The 18,331-nt window shown below is 38.7% G+C and overlaps 1 protein-coding gene across 5 annotated transcripts in view; it reads left to right on the plus strand.

The window, feature by feature from the left end:
* The first annotated feature begins 8,560 nt into the window (after positions 1-8,560).
* Positions 8,561-18,331, plus strand: part of LOC309811570 (killer cell lectin-like receptor 2) — a 31,202-nt gene continuing 21,431 nt past the window's right edge. For all 5 annotated transcript variants that reach the window (XR_014295212.1, XR_014295213.1, XR_014295214.1 and 2 more), the window contains exons 1-5: positions 8,561-8,692; positions 10,462-10,576; positions 12,484-12,573; positions 14,014-14,256; positions 16,781-16,923. Coding sequence is in view for 1 of the 5 variants with exons in the window: in XM_082634435.1 (XP_082490561.1) it covers positions 8,678-8,692; positions 10,462-10,576; positions 12,484-12,573; positions 14,014-14,256; positions 16,781-16,923 (606 nt within the window). In the remaining 4 variants the exon portion in view is untranslated. The remainder of the gene's footprint in view (positions 8,693-10,461; positions 10,577-12,483; positions 12,574-14,013; positions 14,257-16,780; positions 16,924-18,331) is intronic.

Raw genomic sequence — 18,331 nt, forward strand, 5'->3', positions numbered from 1 at the left:
ATTTTAAAGATAAAAATTGTTCTAGTAGGTGCATTGTATGGCAGAGGATCTTTCACGTAGAAACATGTAGCCAGATTCCCATCCATTGAAAGGCAATTGTAGATCTTCCCTTGTTTCTACCATACCTGATGGGATTTAATATTTTGGTGCTTATAGAAGTTGTTTATAGAAGGTTTTGGATTTTTTACATTTGTCACAAACCCCTCGGGTCATTCACATTTAAATGTTTTTGTATAGGCTGTGATTTCCTCAAGGTTATGAAGGTAAAGTTATTACCCCAAATTAAGCACATCTTTTATTATGCCCCTGTTTCTATTATTTCACAATGTATATATTTTGTATATCTGTGGGAAGTAAATGAGTTCTCAGCTCTAAAAATTATTTAAAATTTAGACTTACATATATATGTGTGTGTGTGTGTATTTATATCCTAACTCCTAATGAACACAGATCCCAGTCATATTTCTCAGTTCCCTTCAACCCCTTTCTGATAGACTTGATTACTTCTCCTGTTAGTAGCTAATGCCCTGATATTCTGTTACTTTTCCATCTGAACCTTCACTCTAAAAGTATGCAGTCCTGTTAGTCATCATGCACTTTGCCCAGGGACCTTAGTGTGGAAGAATTGGTGTCTGAAGGCTCACCGGGCTCCTGAGCAGCTAGACTAGAGCAGCTATGTCCAGTAAAGTGTGCGATAATAGAGATGTTCTGTATCTGAGCAGTCCAATAGGGTAGCCGCTGGATACTGAATGTGGCTAATGAGTACTTGAGATGTGGCTAATATAACAATTTATAGTCCTATTTAATTAAAAGTAATATTTTCCACCATTTTATTATGAAAAATTTCAAACAGAAAACTTGAAAGAATTGTAAAGTGAACACCCATATGCCAATCTAGATTCAATAATTAACATTTTTCATTTACTGTAATAAGTCTATTATAAGTCATATAGTTGATTTCTCACTTCTGGGTGGAATAACTGGTATAATTGGTGTCAATAGACTTATTTTTTTATAAATTTATTTATTTATTTTTGGCTGCGTTGGGTCTTTGTTGCTGCATGCAAGCTTTCTCTAGTTGCGGTGAGCGGGGGCTACTCTTTGTTATGGCTCGCGGGCTCTGGAGCGCAGGCTCAGGAGTTGTGGTGCATCGGCTTAGTTGCTCCATGGCATGTGAGATCTTCCCGGACCAGGGCTCGAACCCATGTCCCCTGCACTGGCAGGTGGATTCTTAACCACTGCACCACCAGGGAAGTCCCCAATAGACTATTTTTTAAAGTGCTATTTAATTTTTATTAAATTTAGATAGCCAAATGAGGTTTGTGGCTACCCTTTGGACAGTGTAGCTCTAGAGCATGGCTTGGTAGCTTGTTTACCTTGGAATGCTTCTGGTCCTTTGCATTGCATTAAAATGCGTGGCCATCCTCTTCGGGTTTGCCATGGAAAGTCACCTCATCTCCAGATTGCCACTGTGCAAGACTGTTGTCACCCTCTTGAGGTCTCTTTTTTTTTTTTGGTGGTACGCGGGCCCCTCACTGTTGTGGCCTCTCCCGTTGTGGAGCACAGACTCCGGACGTGCAGGCTCAGCGACCATGGCTCACAGGCCCAGCCACTCTGTGGCATGTGGGATCCTCCCGGACTGGGGCACGAGCCCGTGTCCCCTGCATCGGCAGGCGGACTCTCAACCACTGTGCCACCAGGGAAGCCCTCTTTTTCTTTTTTAGTAAATTTATTTACTTATTTATTTTTGGCTGAGTTGGGTCTTTGTTGCTGTGCACATGCTTTCTCTAGTTGCTGGGAGTGGGGGCTACTCTTCGTTGCAGTGCGAGGGCTTCTCATTGTGGTGGCTTTTCTTGTTGCGGAGCATGGGCTCTAGGCACGTGGGCTTCAGTAGTTGTGGCTCTTGGGCTTCAGTAGTTGTGGCATGCGGGCTCAGTAGTTGTGGCTCATGGGCTCTAGAGCGCAGGCTCAGTAGTTGTGACGCATGGGCTTAGTTGCTCTGCGGCATGTGGGATCTTCCCGGACCAGGGCTCGAACCCATGTCCCCTCCATTGGCAGGTGGATTCTTAACCACTGCATCACTAGGGAAGCCCTAAATTTACTTTTCAAGTGTTGATTTTGTGCCTCATCCCTTTATTTGCCCCTTCATGGGATGGAGTGTCACTACCCAACATCTAACACAGTCTTTTCTATATAGTAGGCGCTTTGTAAAAATTTTTTCAGCATTTTATTGTCTTTTATATATACTGCCTTCAGATTATTTGTCTTTGTAACTTAGTCTGAGGTGTAAGAGATTCATTTCTGTTGCTATGGATACCTTACATTACCATGAATTTTTCAAATGTGCATACTCATACCACAGAATTGTATATTTGAACACATTGGATAAGGATGTGTCTTTTGGATGTGGCCCAACTGTGATCCGAAGTTCTATGTATAGTCTGAGTTCCTCAATCAAAGCAACCAGTACAGCACAGCAAAGAGGACCGGTGAGAATCAGGATGATCCGCCAGGCTCTACCGTTCTATTTTATTTATATATATATATATATATATAATTTGTTTGTTTACAAAATATACTTTATTTTTTAAATTATAGATTTACAAAAAATTGAAAAGATAGCACAAAGAATTCCCATTTGCCCCCCACCCAGTTTCCCCCATGCCCCTCTTTTACATGAATGTAATAAAAACTATGCATTATTATATTTCTCTTTTCCTATTGTGCTTACATGTGCCTATTCCTACTGTGCCCCCATAATTATTGTAGATAGAGAAATAGATATTTAATATTATAAATTGGGGAGTGGAAATCTGTAGTATTGCCCTAGTAACACCATCTTAACTTTGCTTGAGGTCAAGAAAGCCTTTGAGTGACATAACCCATGGAAAGCTGAAAGCTGATTAACCTCTGGTGGAATTTGACCTGGGGAGGACTACCAGTTGGGTAAATGGTGGTATCTCTGCCATGAAACCAACGCTAAATCTGGAACTTTTTCTAAGGGTCAGGGGTAGCGGGGCATGGTGGAAAGAGTTGCTTAATGTTGTCAAATGTTTAAACCTCTGGTCTTTGAAGTAAAGTGTTGTGCTAAAAAATCTTTAATGTTTCCTCTTAGCCATAGTAACGTATGAGGCAGAGATTTTTTTAAAAGTGCTTTATATGAAAGAAAAACCAGGTTTTGTGCCTCTTCTTACTGTTAAAAGTACAAGTCGATATTTCGTTGATATCGGGCTGAGTCTATTCATGTGGGCATTTAAAATGTGAATATACATGAGATTATTTTATATATCCTATTGTTAGACTACTTTGTTTTCATTTGAAATGTGTGAGACCTGTGAACATGGGTTGTGCTGCAAGTTCAACGACTGATCCATACGATTTAAAAAAAAAAAACTTTTAGAGCAGTTTTACGTTCACAGCAAAATTGAGAGGGAAGTACAGAGATTTCCTGTGTATTCCCTGCCCCCCACACATGCATAGCTTCCCCCATTATCAACATCTCCCACCAGAGTGGTACATTCGTTACAACTGATGAACCTACATTATTAGGTTTCACTCTTGGCCGTGTACATTCTGTAGGTTTGGAAAAAATGTATAATGATGTATCCATTATTATGGCATCATAGAGTGTATTTTCACTACCCTAAAAATCCTCTGTCTGTTCATTTCTCTCTATCCTCAACAGCTGGCAACTTCTAATCTATTTACTGGCTCCATAGTTTTGCCTTTTCCATGAAGTCATATAGTTGGAATCATACAGTCTGTAGCCTTTTCAGACTGCCTTCTTTCACTCAGTAATACACATTTAAGATTCCTCCATGTCTTTTCATGGCTTGATAGCTCATTTCTTTTTAAGACTGAATAATATTCCATTGTCTAGATGTACCACAGTTTGTATATCCATTCACCTACTGAAGGACATCTTGGTTGCTTCCAAGTTTTGGCCATCCTAAATAAAGCTGCTATAAACGTGTGTTAAGGTTTCTGTGTGGACCTTAAGTTTTTTGATTATTTTAATAATTGGTTTCCTAGCATTATATGGCAATGAGCTATATTGAAAATCCAAAAAAAATAATAAAAATAACAAAGGTAAATGAATGATTTGAGGATGAGCTTAGAGTCCAAATCATGTGATACAGTGGCAAGAACACTGAAGAACTGAAATTCTTCATTATGGCACTACTTCACAGAACTATTTTCCCTTTCGACCTGTGAATAGGCTTTATCCCTTAGTGGCGCAGTCTGAATAGTTATCCAAAATCCTTTTTTTTTTTTTTTTTTTTGCCATTATTTTTTCATGCCTTCTTATTTCCTCAGGTGTTCTTCTCATTTAGTTAGAAGTTGGAGGAAGGATGCTTCCTGTTTGATTGACTGCTGGAGACCAGCTAGGACAATAGAGAAATTGTCTAGACCATTAGAATAGCTTTTATCGTCAAGAGAAGGACAGGGCTTCCCTGGTGGCGCAGTGGTTGAGAATGCCTGCTAATGCAGGGGACACGGATTCGAGCCCTGGTCTGGGAGGAGCCCACATGCCGCGGAGCAACTAGGCCTGTGAGCCACAACTACTGAGCCTGTGCGTCTAGAGCCTGTGCTCCGCAACAAGAGAGGCCGCGATAGTGAGAAACCCACGCACCGCGATGAGGAGTGGCCCCTGCTCGCCGCAACTAGAGAAAGCGCTCGCACAGAAACGAAGACCCAACACAGCAAAAATAAATAAATTGATTAATAAACTCCTACCCCCAACATCTTTAAAACAAAAAAAAAAAAAAAAAAAGAAGGACAAAGTAGTTAATTAGGGAAACAGGAAACCTCAAACAAGGTGTTCTTTTGAGTTTTTACTGTAAGAGCCAGGAAATTTCATATGGCTCAGTGGCATAAAGGTTAGGCATTAGGACAAATAGCCATGGAGGGGGGAACCTGGCCAGGTAAGGTTACTCCTCCCGATAAGAGGGATAAAGACCATCTTCCCCTGGGATCTGGTGGTTATTCTTGAAGCCTTCACTTCAGGCTGGGACAGGAAGAACAGCCTGCTGCCGTGAAATGATAAGCCATTGAGGTTTGAAGGTGTGACTAGGAGCTGTGTGCTAAGCTTCTAGCTGACGAAGTTAATATCAGCAGGAAGGGACGGGTAAAAGGTGTGGTTTCCTAAATGAAGAACGCCTTTAAGCAGCCAGGAAGTAAATGAATGCTTTATGTATTCATGTTGTGTATGTGTTATCTGTGTTTTGCACAAAAGTGAATTTGGAAGACAATGTACAAGAACATTCAAAACATTCTTCAAATTATTCATCTTTCTGTTTTCTTAAGGAGTGGGTGTGATAGATGAAGTTTAGTGCTTCCATTTTGTGCTTCTTTGACCAAATGACAATGCTAGGAGTTTCAATTAGTCCTGTCTGAAGTTACTGCTGTTATCTTCTGATGCTGATTTGTCATTTAAGAAGGAATTTGCCTTTCCCAGAAATCAGAGCTTAGTAATAAAAAGAAACTAGAGCTTAGAGGGAGCAGCTACACAATTTGGCTTTCCCATTATTAATCTCATGATGTCTCTCTACGAAACTGAAAAATCTAGATTTTGTAGTCAGTTCTTACCTTTAACCACCTTGTTCATCAAGGGCACATGTAGGCCTCATATCTCTTCTATGTGCTACAGTTAGAATAATGAATGGGACCGATGTTCTCACGGTATGGAGTTTATACAGAGAAAACAGATGACTATGTAAGTGTAAAAATACGTTCTGCCCCTGTCTCAGCCTCCATCTGAGAGCTATCCACCCTCTTACCAGCTATAAGCATGTTAAAAGAAAAAATGCTCAACATCACCAATATCTCCATGGGCCGGTAAGACATAAAATAACCAGATCTGAGGTCATGGAATGCCTTTTTCTATAGAGGCAGTGGGATGCTGCCATGTCTCCCAGCTCCTAAATTGTGTTAATATGCACTACCTCCATCCCCCGGTCCCCCTGCCCAGCCCTGCTTCCTTGTAAGCATCTGCACTCCTGGCTCAGTGTGTCAGCATTTCTGGATTGCAGTCCTGGCTCTTTCACTATTTATAGACCCCTTGAAGAAAGAGAAAAAAATGAATACTTATTTTTGAAGTCTAAGAAATCCTAGCTGTAGTGCTAATCTAATTGAATTCTTCCAGGTATATAAAGTGAGTGACATTCTTATTGAACGTGTGAAGAAACAGGCTTGAAGATTTGGAGTGACGAGTTCAAATTTTTACAGCTAGAAAGGATTTGACTCTGGGACTTCAGATAATAGTATTTAACGTTTAATGAACGTTAGCATTAGGTCTGGTTAGCGCTTTATATACCCTACAATCTTGGGAAGCAAAAGCACTATTTTACTTTCGTTGAATCTGAGGTTTAAAGAAGTGAAGTGACTTGCCTCAAGTCACACATAGAAGTGAGGGCTGGTATTTCAAGCCAGATCTGCCCGGTTCCAGAATTCATGCTTGGTAGCAAGAGATTAGTTGAAAATCCAGGCTCTTCTGAATCCAAAGCCCATCTGTGCTCTATGTATTCAATCAGGCTTGATTTTAAACATGGGTCGAGAATTAGCAATAATGTGTTCTTTGGTAAGTCAATTACCTTCTTAACATTAGTTTCTTCATTTGTAAGAGGGGAATGATAATAAATAGCTGTCAGCATTGGGAGGTTTCAATATGGTTATACACACAGCAGTCCTCCAGCAAATGATGGCATCTCTCTCTGCCACCTTTTGACAACCATCACTATTTCTCCCACCCCTACTCCCTACGTTCTCTCAGCAGACTTCATTCATTCATTTCTGGCATTGGGATTGAGGGCTCGGGATCCTTCTGTTTTGAGATTGACAAAGTCAATCCAGGATGAGGGTAAAGAGAGAAGAAAATGCACAGCAGTCAGTGTTCCTGAAGTGTCCAGACTCCACTCATGAAACTTTGTGTGATGGAATTAAATTAGTCTCTGGGAGGTAATTCAGCTGACTGCCTGCCCATGATTACAAGTGGCAGACTCAATGGTGATTCTGAGATTAAGAATTGCATCGGAGGATAGGAGTGGGTCAGCTGACAGACAACAGGCAACAACCTAGTGTGTGTGGGGGGGTCCTAGTGGTCAGAACATTCAGTAGACTGTGTTTGTAAAGTAGCTTGGAAGAGATGTGGGAGGTGAAGAATGGGGATGCCTTCTAAAGGGTGATGGTTAGTTGTGGCTGGAGGTTGGTAAGGGAAGAAAAGAATAAGCAAAGAATGTGGTTAGAACATGGTGAAATAGGGCTGGGTTTGTCTCTGCATAATCAATTTCACCTATGTTTCCCACCTCACTCCTCTTCCCCCACAGGGTTTGGTTCGTAGAAACAGACTTATAGAAATGAATTTCTTTTCACTGGAAGATTATGGGTCTTCATGTGAGGTAAGATTCGTGGATGAAACTCAAGTATAAGAATAATTCACCAGTATTTCTTAAAAATATCAAATGTGAACACTTTCACACTAGTGTTGTATAAATGGGAACAACTTTTCTGGAGGGCATTTGGTAATATGTATCAAAGTTCTTTAATGTATATATCCCTTGGCCCCATAATTTCTTGTTTAAAATTTTTTTCCTAAGGAAATATTTGAAAGTACAGGACAAATTTTTTTTATATTCACAAAAAATTGGAAACAACCTAAATGTCCAGCAGTATGGGATTGCCTAAATACATTATGGTATAATCTATATGGATAAAAACTATACATTGTTTTTAAAATAACATTTTAGATGATTTTTTTTTTTTTTTTTTTGCGGTACGTGGGCCTCTCACTGTTGTGGCCTCTCCCGTTGCAGAGCACAGGCTCCGGACACGCAGGCTCAGCGACCATGGCTCACAGGCCCAGCCGCTCCGCGGCATGTGGGATCTTCCCGGACCGGGACATGAACCCATGTCCCCCGCAGCGGCAGGCGGACTCTCAACCACTGCGCCACCAGGGAAGCCCTAGATGAATATTTTTAAATGAAGAAACACTTAGAAAATAACAGATCAAAAGCATTGTGTGTGGAATGACACCAACTTTGATAGTAAACATATGGTTAAAAAACTAGAAACATACACACCCAAATTTTATAGTGGAATTATGGATGTTTTAAAATACTTTCTAAAATACATTTATCTGCATTAAACATCAATAGGAAAAGAAATTTTTTTTTTCAAATAGCAATCTATAAGAGAAAGTTTCTAAGAGACAGGTTATTTGTTTAGTCATAATGTTTCTTGTGTATATGTCTCTATGTTTATGCATATACATTTTAACCAGTTGTTTTTGCTAGTAGTTTCTTTCAAGTATGCTAGTTTTTGTTAAAGATCTTACTTCTTGTTTCTGCCAAAGCTGTGTTCCTTTATTTTTTCAGTCCTCCAATGTAGATTTCAAATGTTATTCTGCAGAGTACCCAAGTGGTTGGTTGGTTGGAAAGGAGGAAGATATAGCTCATGACCAGTTTTCCTTTCTCGTCAGCATCAGCTTTTGTCATACAATTTCCTTTTATCACTTTGGTCAAGAGGAGGGGCAGAAAATTTTGAGTTGGAGTATCATTCAGAGACAGTTCATGTCTGCCTTCCATCTTCCAGCCACTTAGGCACCCAAGGGATCTGGAGTTGGAAAGGCCAACTTCTCTCACCTAATTTTTGGGTCAGCTTTCTCTGCCTGCCTCGCTGCATGGCACAAATACAGGTAACATTTGCTCTTATTCCCTCAGATCTTTGTACCTGAATATATCATTTGTCTGATTTATAAAGAAAAGATTCTAGGGAAAAAAGATTCTAGGAATATGGCATTTTATTATAAATGACTTGGCATGAATATGGGATGGATAGGAAAGCATCCTTTATTGATTGGGTTAGAACTGCATTAACTCTAAAGGATGTGAAAAATTGTTCAGCATTCATGGAAAGTTATTTTCTTTTTTTAAAATATGTTATGATTTTTGCTTTGTGTTATCAAAATAAAGCAGAGGGATTTGGGGGATTAATTACTTTTTATTCGGGTCTCATGATTTACATATTATCTCAGTTGTAGAGGGTTCTATAATAGAAAAGACTCATTTTCCTTAGGAAATTAGGGAAAATGTGAATAATCAAGTTTAGGAACTTTTAGAAATTAAAAAAATTTAAAGAATATAGTTATATGTGCCATTTGTTTTCCATATTTCCTGTTTCTTGGATAACACCTTTTCATCCTGATTAATATAAGAAGCAAGGTATATTTAAAATATCTACTATTTAATAATTTTTTATATTGATATCTACTAATAGATTGAACCCTTTATGGATATTAACTAAAGACTACCTACTGACAAATTTTATTTTCACATAGGCTTCTCTGGCAACTAGAAGATTATTTCTAAACTTTTAATATACACATAATCATTGGGGATTAAAAATACAGGTGACTGGGATCTAACCTGAGAGATTTTTACTCAGTATGTCTCCCACGAGACATTGGAATCTGAAATGTTAACAAATTTTCAGTGTTAAGCCTCAGTAATTTTTTTGCAGATGGTGTATGGGATACACTTTGGGGAACACTGTGGTAGAGTCATGTTATAGTTGAAAAGAACAATGCAATGTATTTATCTATTCGGGTCAAAAAATAATTATCTCAAACTGACATTGACTTACTATTCAAATCCTTGTAAGAACTTTTTTTTTTTTTTTTTTTTTCTATTTTTTTTTTTTTTTGTGGTACGCGGGCCTCTCACTGTTGTGGCCTCTCCCGTTGCGGAGCACAGCCTCCGGACGCACAGGCTCAGCGGCCCTGGCTCTTGGGCCCAGCTGCTCCGCGGCATGTGGGATCTTCCCGGCCCGGGGCGTGAACCCGTGTCCCCCACATCGGCAGGTGGACTCTCAACCACTACGCCACCAGGCAAGCCCCCTTGTAAGAACTTTTTACTACTGATATGTAGTCCTGAATACACATATATATATGTATATATATATATATATACATATATATATGTTTTAAGCCAAGATATTTATATTTTTCAGAATCCCCCAAAATAGAATTTTTGTTTTTTGAATTAATAGTTTTAAAAGTGTCTCAGTAATTTGGGGTGGTATCACTTTGTCTAACGTGTATATTTGTACGTTGAACATTTTGAGCTGAACTGAATAGGACCCAGCCTATTTAATCTATTGGTAAATTAAAAAAAATTCTTTCCTTATTTTCTAATGATCATGGCTGTAGTTACTAGGAGTACAAATGACTTTAGCAAAAATACTGAAAGGTTTTCATTTCTTATATAAATCAGGCTCAGTCTACATGCTTTAGGCACTTGAAGGAGTTAATAAACAGATGTCCACACACGCACACAGACACACACACATACATCTTAATCCTGGTGTGTTGCTATAGACTAACCTTTTAATTTTTCTTTGGATAGAAATCATTCTGTTACAAAGTTTTAATGCAAAACACATACCTCACCTCTTTTTACTTTATAGATGAGTGAACAAGAAGTGACTTATTCCATCCTGAGATTTCTTCAGTCACCTTCGGAGTCACAAAATAGATCAAGGCCTGGTAGTACTCAAAGCCCTGGCAAGACTGAAGGAAAAGGTAGATGTTTGAAGCGTCTAGATTCACCCATCGCTTATGACTTGTCAAACTTCTGAATTAGAAATAATAAGTTCCTATCTATGTTCTAGGTTCTCGGTAATATGAAACCATAATGGTCTTTAATACCTTTTTTGTTTTTAATTTTGTGAGAATGGAGAAATTAATTCTTTTAAATTTGAGAAGATAATAGAATTTATTTAAAAAATAAATGTATTTATTTTTGGCTATGTTGGGTCTTCGTTGCTGTGTGCAATCTTTCTCTAGTTTCAGCGAGCGGGGGCTACTCTTCGTTGCGGTGCGAGGGCTTCTCATTGCGGTGGCTTCTCTTGTTGCAGAGCACGGGATCTAGGCACGTGGGCTTCAGTAGTTGTGGCTCTTGGGCTTCAGTAGTTGTGGCTCGCGGGCTCTAGAGTGCAGGCTCAGTAGTTGTGGCGCACGAGCTTAGTTGCTCCACGGCATGTGGGATCTTCCCGGACCAGGGCTCGAACCCGTGTCCCCTGCATTGGCAGGTGGATTCTTAACCACTGCGCCACCAGGGAAGTCCCAGTAGAATGTTTTCATTCAAATTTGGTCAAGAGAAATTTATGAGGACTTTTTTTTTTTTTTTTTTTGGCCGGACCAAAAGGCTTGCTGGACCTTAGTTCCCCGACCAGGGATGGAACCTGGGCCCTCAGCAGTGGAAACGTGGAGTCCTAACCACTGGACCGCCAGGGAATTCCCTCATGAGGATTTTAAAAGTAAAGGACAGACTAGAGCCTCAAGAAACATTGCAGGGGCTTCCCGGGTGGCGCAGTGGTTGAGAATCCACCTGCCAGTGCAGGGGACACAGGTTCGATCCCTGGTCCGGGAGGATCCCACATGCCGCAGAGCAACTGGGCATATGCGCCACAACTGCTGGGCCTGCGCTCTGGAGCCTGTGAGCCACAACTCCTGAAGCCTGGGCGCCTGGAGCCCGTGCTCTGCAAAGAGAGAGGCCACCGCAGTGAGAAGCCCGCGCACCGCAAGGAGGAATGGTTCCCGCTTGCTGCAACTGGAGAGAGCCCATACAGCCTAAATAAATTAATTAATTAAAAAAAAACCTTAAAAAAAGAGAAAACATTGCAGATCCTAGAGAAATAAAAGTCTTACGGAATGTTGGAGAAATGAAAAATATGCGTTAGAAACAATGTTTTTATTTAGACAAAAGGTATTTCAGGTGTCTTAAATATTTACCAAAACTTAATGGAATGAAGAAACAAAAATGTTCAAATCAAAAGGGGCATTCTAATGTTTCCGTTCTCTCTCTGTACCTTCAAATAGTGTCACAAACTCTAAACTGAGAATAATTTTTTACTGTTTTAATGTAGTGTCCATCAGAGATACAATTTTCAGATATAGAGGACCTTAAAAGTAGGAGGAAAAATGGGGCACTGCTAGAGAAAAAAAAAAAAAAATTGAAGAGAAAGAAGGAAAAGTGGATTCCTAGAAAGTTCTTTAGGGATAGGCCCCAGTCACATTTGCAGCTTCAGAATACCCACTATTGGCTACCAGTTTCTCAAGAATATTGACTGCTTTTTCCTTCCTCTTCATTATTGGTTGTGATCATAGCAAGAAGTATGCATGTCAGTGTGGATTCTCACACATGTGTATTGTCTTTATTGCCATCTGTGCTTTTGTAAGGAATGCATTTTAAAAATCCTACAAGACTGTTCTTGTGTGTAGGATTTCTAAAATGGGTGACTGTAAGTCAGAAATCTGAAACTTTAAAACTATAATTACTAGATTGCAAATTAAAACAGTTTGTACAATGTACTTTTGTAAAATTTTCAGAGACGATTGTTTCTGTGTTTCACATGGTGTCCAGGTTAAGATGAGTAGTGGGTCAGGCTCTAACCCTAATGATCATTTTCTTCCTTCTTTATTTAAAGAGTCTTCAGTGCCCTGGTGTGGCATTGCAGTGACGCTTGGGACCCTCTGTTTACTTCTATTGATGACAACCACAGTGTTGGGGATAAAGAGTAAGTAATTGAAATACATCCTTCAAGTCTTAGTCATAGAAATAACCACTAACTGAGTAGGTATTAACCATGCTCCATCAGTTAGTTATTCCATGGCTATAATCAGGGAATGTTCCAGGTGGTTCTTTCTTAGTGATTTTTCCCCAGACACAATCACAGTGTCATTTTCATTTTATTTACCTATTCCAATATCTCTGAAGCTGTAATGAGCTGTCCCAGTCTGTATGAGACATGGCAACATTCCTTCTGATACAGCACTTAGTACAGTAGACCCCCTTTTCCACGGGAGATACTTTCTAAGACCCCCAGTGGATGCCTGAAATTGCAGATAGCACTGAACCCTGTATATACTATGTTTTTTCCTATTCATACATACCTATGATAAAGTTTAATTTATAATTTAGGCACAGTAAGAGAATATCTGAATTGCCAGCATCACTACTCTTGTGCTTTTGGACCATTATTAAGTGAAATAAGGGTTACTCGAGTACAAGCATTGCATACCTCGAGAGTCATCTGATAATGGCTACTAAGTGACTGACAAGGGCAGGATACGCTCGATAAAGGAATGATTCCCTTTCCTGGGGAGGACAAGAGGGATGGCATGAGATTTCATCACACTACTCAGAATGGCATGCATTTAAAACTTATGAATTACTTATTTCTGGAATTTTCCATTTAATATTTTCAGATTGCGGTTGACAGGGTAACTAAAACTGTGGAAAGTGAAACCACGGATAAGGGGGAACTACTATTTTATTCCACCTTCTAAGTTTAGATCCCTGTGAATCTCAGATACACATTCTTTGAGAAACAACTGTTCAAAAGAAATTATGACTTACTCTTAATTTTTTCTAAATATACAATAAAGAAATGATTTAGTAAAAGGAGTGATTCTATGCATGGATGTTAGATGATCTTGAATTCAGCCTTTTATCTTTTATTTGAGTTCCTTGACATCTTTAGGGAAAATTACCAACCTGTTGCACTCAGACAAAATTACTAATTTGGATCTTCCTCACTTTTCTCCTATGGATATTCCATCTGCTCCAATGATAATGGTGCTTTTCTTCATGTTGTTTAGTGCAGATTTTCATACTCAGATGTGTTGCTAAATGTTGACTGATTTGTCCTTTGGTACCTATTTGTAAATGTTGTGCTAACTTAGAAACTGAACTGAATGGTTAGATTTTACCCTCATAATTTTATTCAGAAATCATGCTTTATTTATTCTACACTTAGGTGGCTTATAGTGAGAAATTTGATGTTTCAATTTATATGGTCAAGTTATTGAGGTGTTACTTTCTAAATGTAAAACTACTAATTAAAGGAATGAAATGGGTTGGTTGTCAAAGTGAGATTTTTTTTTCTCCTGTCCTAAAGTTCAACATTTAAGCATTATGAGTACTTTAAAAATTGTGTCTATACTATTAATTTTAGTTTTTCAGTATATTCAAGAAAAACATCAACAGGAGGAAATTCTACGGAACCTCAGTCAGAAGTACCATGTTATGCAAAATGAGAGCTACTTAAAGGAGCAACTTTTGATAAATAAGAGTTTAGAATATGATACTCTAAAAACTAAAACCCTTCAGCAAGAAAAGGGACTGGACTTACTCGCTACAAGAAAGAAGGGATGTCATAAACAAGAGGAGATCTTTCCAATGTTTTGGCGAAATATAGGTATGTATGGAGGAAATCTTGAATGAAAGATGGAACAATTTTCCATTACTTTTTCCCTTTCCAAAAGCTTTGAGGCTTAATACAGGGTTATGTTATATGCTAGGGATCCAGGTCTGCTAGATAACTTTTAATTTGTGCCTCTTAGGTGTAGTATGGGTATTTGGGTTTGCTTATTTCAAACATAGGATTGAGAACCCAGGAGTCATGTTTGGATTAGTAGAGCCCTATATTTCCCAAAAGTCAATGGCAGTTCTTGCTTTCTTTCTGCTCCCAGAAGGTGAAATAGTATATTAGTGCCCCTGAAAATTTGGATTGTTTTGGACCTGTGGGAAAATCAGGCTCTCCAGCTTTGTTGCTGACATAAAATATGGAGACTATCAGTAAAAATATACTTAGGCTAAAATGGGCACAAGGCCTTTCATTTGGATGCTGTTGTAAAGATAACTGTATGTGTGTGTGTTTCCATTCTGCATTGACTTCAGATATTTGGTCTATTTGTGATCAATATATACTCCCTCCAATACATCAGCAAGATCTGCCGGAGTGTTGATGTTTGTACGACTCTGTGTGATGATACTATTAAAAACATCCAAGGGGGGCTTCCCTGGTGGCGCAGTGGTTGAGAGTCCGCCTGCCGATGCAGGGGACATGGGTTCGTGCACCGGTCTGGGTAGATCCCACATGCCACGGAGCGGCTGGGCCCGTGAGCCATGGCCGCTGAGCCTGCGTGTCCGGAGCCTGTGCTCCGCGACGGGAGAGGCCACAGCAGTGAGAAGCCTGCGTACCGCAAAAAAAAACAAAAAAAACCCCCAAAAAACAAGAGATAATAATATTAAATCTCATACAGTAAACTCTGTTATCATGCATAAGATGCAATGAATCACCCTGGTTAATCAACAACTACTAAATATGTATTTAGCGTTTACAAAGAGATTTTGCTTATTTGATATCATTTAGGTGTGGTAGTTACTAGAAATGTACTGTCTCTATTATTGAAGAATTAATAATATTTTATTGTTTTGTTTCTTTAGCTTTACTTTTCGCTACCTGTAAAAAAATTGGTTATCATACTGCAGAAAGGTTCACATCTTGTTTTTCTCACTTCTGTGGCCATTTTTCCATAGTCTTAAACACCCCTCACAAACGGGTCTGTTAGTGGTTGTGTTATTGCATTATATTTGTAACAATTTAAATGCTTTCTTTATTAGACTGTTAGACTGTTTTCAATTTTTCTTTTCTATAAGTAATCATAAACAGGGACTTCCCTGGTGGTACAGTGGTTAAGAATCCTCCTGCCAATGCAGGGGACATGGGTTCGAGCCCTGGTCTGGGAAGATCCCACATGCCGCAGAGCAACTAAGCCCGCATGCGGCAACTACTGAGCCTGTGCTCTAGAGCCCGCCAACCACAACTACTGAGCCTGCGTGCCACAACTACTGAAGCCTGTACACCTAGAGCCCGTGCTCCGCAACAAGAGAAGCCACCACAGTGAGAAGCCCACGCACTGCAATGAAGAGTAGCCTCCGCTCGCTGCAACTAGAGAAAACCCAAGTGTAGCAACGAAGGCCCAACACAGCCAAAAATAAATAAATTTATTTTAAAAAATCGTAAACATACTTTGAAGGATTAATAATATTTTAATTTGGTATATTATGTATGAGGAAAAGAAAAAATTCCAAAGAATAATTTTAATTTTATCTAGAAGGCATTCCAGAATCCTAAAAATTTTTTTAATTTAATTTTATTATTTTAAAAACAGTTCTATTGAGGTATTATTAATATGCAAAAAGCTGCATATAATTAGTGTATACAATTTGATGAGTTGAGACATATGTATATATGAGTAAAACCATCCACAATTAGGGTAATAGATATATCCATCACCTCCAAAAGTTTTCTTATGTCCCTTTTTTCTTTGTGGTAAGAACACTTAGCGTGAGGTCTACCCTTTTAACAAGTTTTTAAGTGTACCATTCAGTATTGTTGACTATAAGCACTCTGGTGTACAGCAGATGTCTAGAATTTATTCGTCTTGTATAACTGAAACTGTGTACCCATTGAACAACAACCCATTTCCCCTCCCCCAGCTACTGCTTTTCTACTTTCTGTTTCTCTGAGTTTGACTACTTTTTATATCTCATATAGGTGGAATCATGCAGTATTTGCCCTTTGTCATTGGCTTATTTCGCTGAGCATAATTATCTTCAAGTTTCATCCATGCTGTTACCCATGGCAGGATTTCCTTCTTAAGGCTGAGTAATATTCCCTCGTAGGAATAGACCACATTTTCTTCATCCATCGATGGACATCTGTGTTGTTTCCATTTCTCGACTGTTGTGACTAGTGCTGCGATGAATATGGGAATGCAGATATCTCTTGGCATTCCCAACTTCTGGTGAACCTCACATTATCATTAGTGATAGCTGTTAAGATTTTTTAGTTATGGAGAGTTGATAAGTATCTCGCTCTACTTAACAAAATACCAGATGAAAAGACATTTAATGTTTCACCTTGTATATTATAGGCAAACTCAATGAAGGCCACTGGTGCTGTCCAGGAGTAAACTGTTATTACTTTACCACTGAAAGTAAAGACTGGAAGGGATGTAAACAGACTTGCCAAAGTTACAATTCATCTCTTCTGAAGATAGATGATGAAGACGAACTGGTATCATGGACAGTTACACGTACTTTTATTCTCTTGGCCTCTGCCTCTCACCCTTGGGCCCAAGATACTGAGGAAATGGGGGAGTTTAGAAAGAGGAACCTTCAGTTATTCTTTGAGTTATGTCTGCTGAGTGAACAAAAATTGTATAGTTAAGAGTCTCAAAAAAAAATAAGTTTTTCCTGGTGAAATATCTTTGGTCTTTCCTTCCGTTAAGCTAAGTACTTAAAAGTAAGAACCAAAGAACATGAAGACTGTAATACAGGGAGCCCTGTCCTGGGGGTGTGGGAGTGGGAATTGCTTCTTGAAGACTGAAATTGAAGGGCTAAGTATGACTTCATCAAAATCCCTAGTAAATATTCCCCTCTTGGTGAATGCTATTCTCAAACACCTTCCTGTTTTCTATAGAATCAAAGATAAAAAAAAAATTTTTAAAGTCTCCCAGGAGACCTTGCCTGCTAATAGGCATGTGATCTTGCTATTTACTAAGCATTCAATACATATTATCTATCATGATGAACATTGTTATTTCCGATATGGAAACCCCCTTGAAGATGCAGTTGGGGTCTTTGCAATCATCTCCTTTTCTTAGGACTCTACAGGAGAACCCCTTACATAGAAGTATGCCTTTCTTTTGATGAAGTACTTAACCCTTTGGTAAATTGCAGCCTGGAACCAGCAGTTATTTTTTCCTATAAGGCGATAACTAAGAACCCAAAGGCAACGTAGTCTAGTAGTTACTATTAGGAATCCAGGAGCCAAACTGCCTGGGACCGAATTCATTTCTGCCACTTACTTGCTGGGTGACCTTGGGCAAATTACTTAACCTCTCTGGGCCTCAGTTTTCCCATTTGCAAAATGTAGATAATAATGAGGAACATAAAAGTGGTAACGGTTTTACAAATTAGCTTCATGGTGATTTTCATTGCATCTGTAGGTAACATTTACTTGATTAATTTTTGTATTTATTGTATCAAGATGTATATCTTTCAAAAAGAATTATAAAAAAGAAAATACAGTGACAATAATATTGAAATTATCTTTTAAATTTATTACTAATAAAAACTATCCATACACACAAAATGTGTTTTTACAGAGAAATGTTTGCAATGATCAGCCTGAAATCTCTACTTATCATTTAGAAAAACAACACAAAATTTATATGCAAATCTAGTAGATGTTTTAAATTGTAACATAAAATAATTTATGATGTCAAGTCATAAAATAATTTTTTATGTTTGTTGCAGTAAAACACAGTTAAATTTAAACCTATATTTAAAAATATATTCAGTCATTTAATCAGACATTATGTACTATGTCACTTTGATATATTACATTTTGGACATAGTAAATACTTCCCTGTTTCCCTTTTCCCCTTTCTACTACTGAACAACAGCAAGTCTTTCTCTTA

The sequence above is a fragment of the Mesoplodon mirus genome (genome assembly GCF_964341445.2).
Source record: "Mesoplodon mirus genome assembly, chromosome: 11".
NCBI classification, from domain to species: Eukaryota; Metazoa; Chordata; class Mammalia; order Artiodactyla; family Ziphiidae; genus Mesoplodon; species Mesoplodon mirus.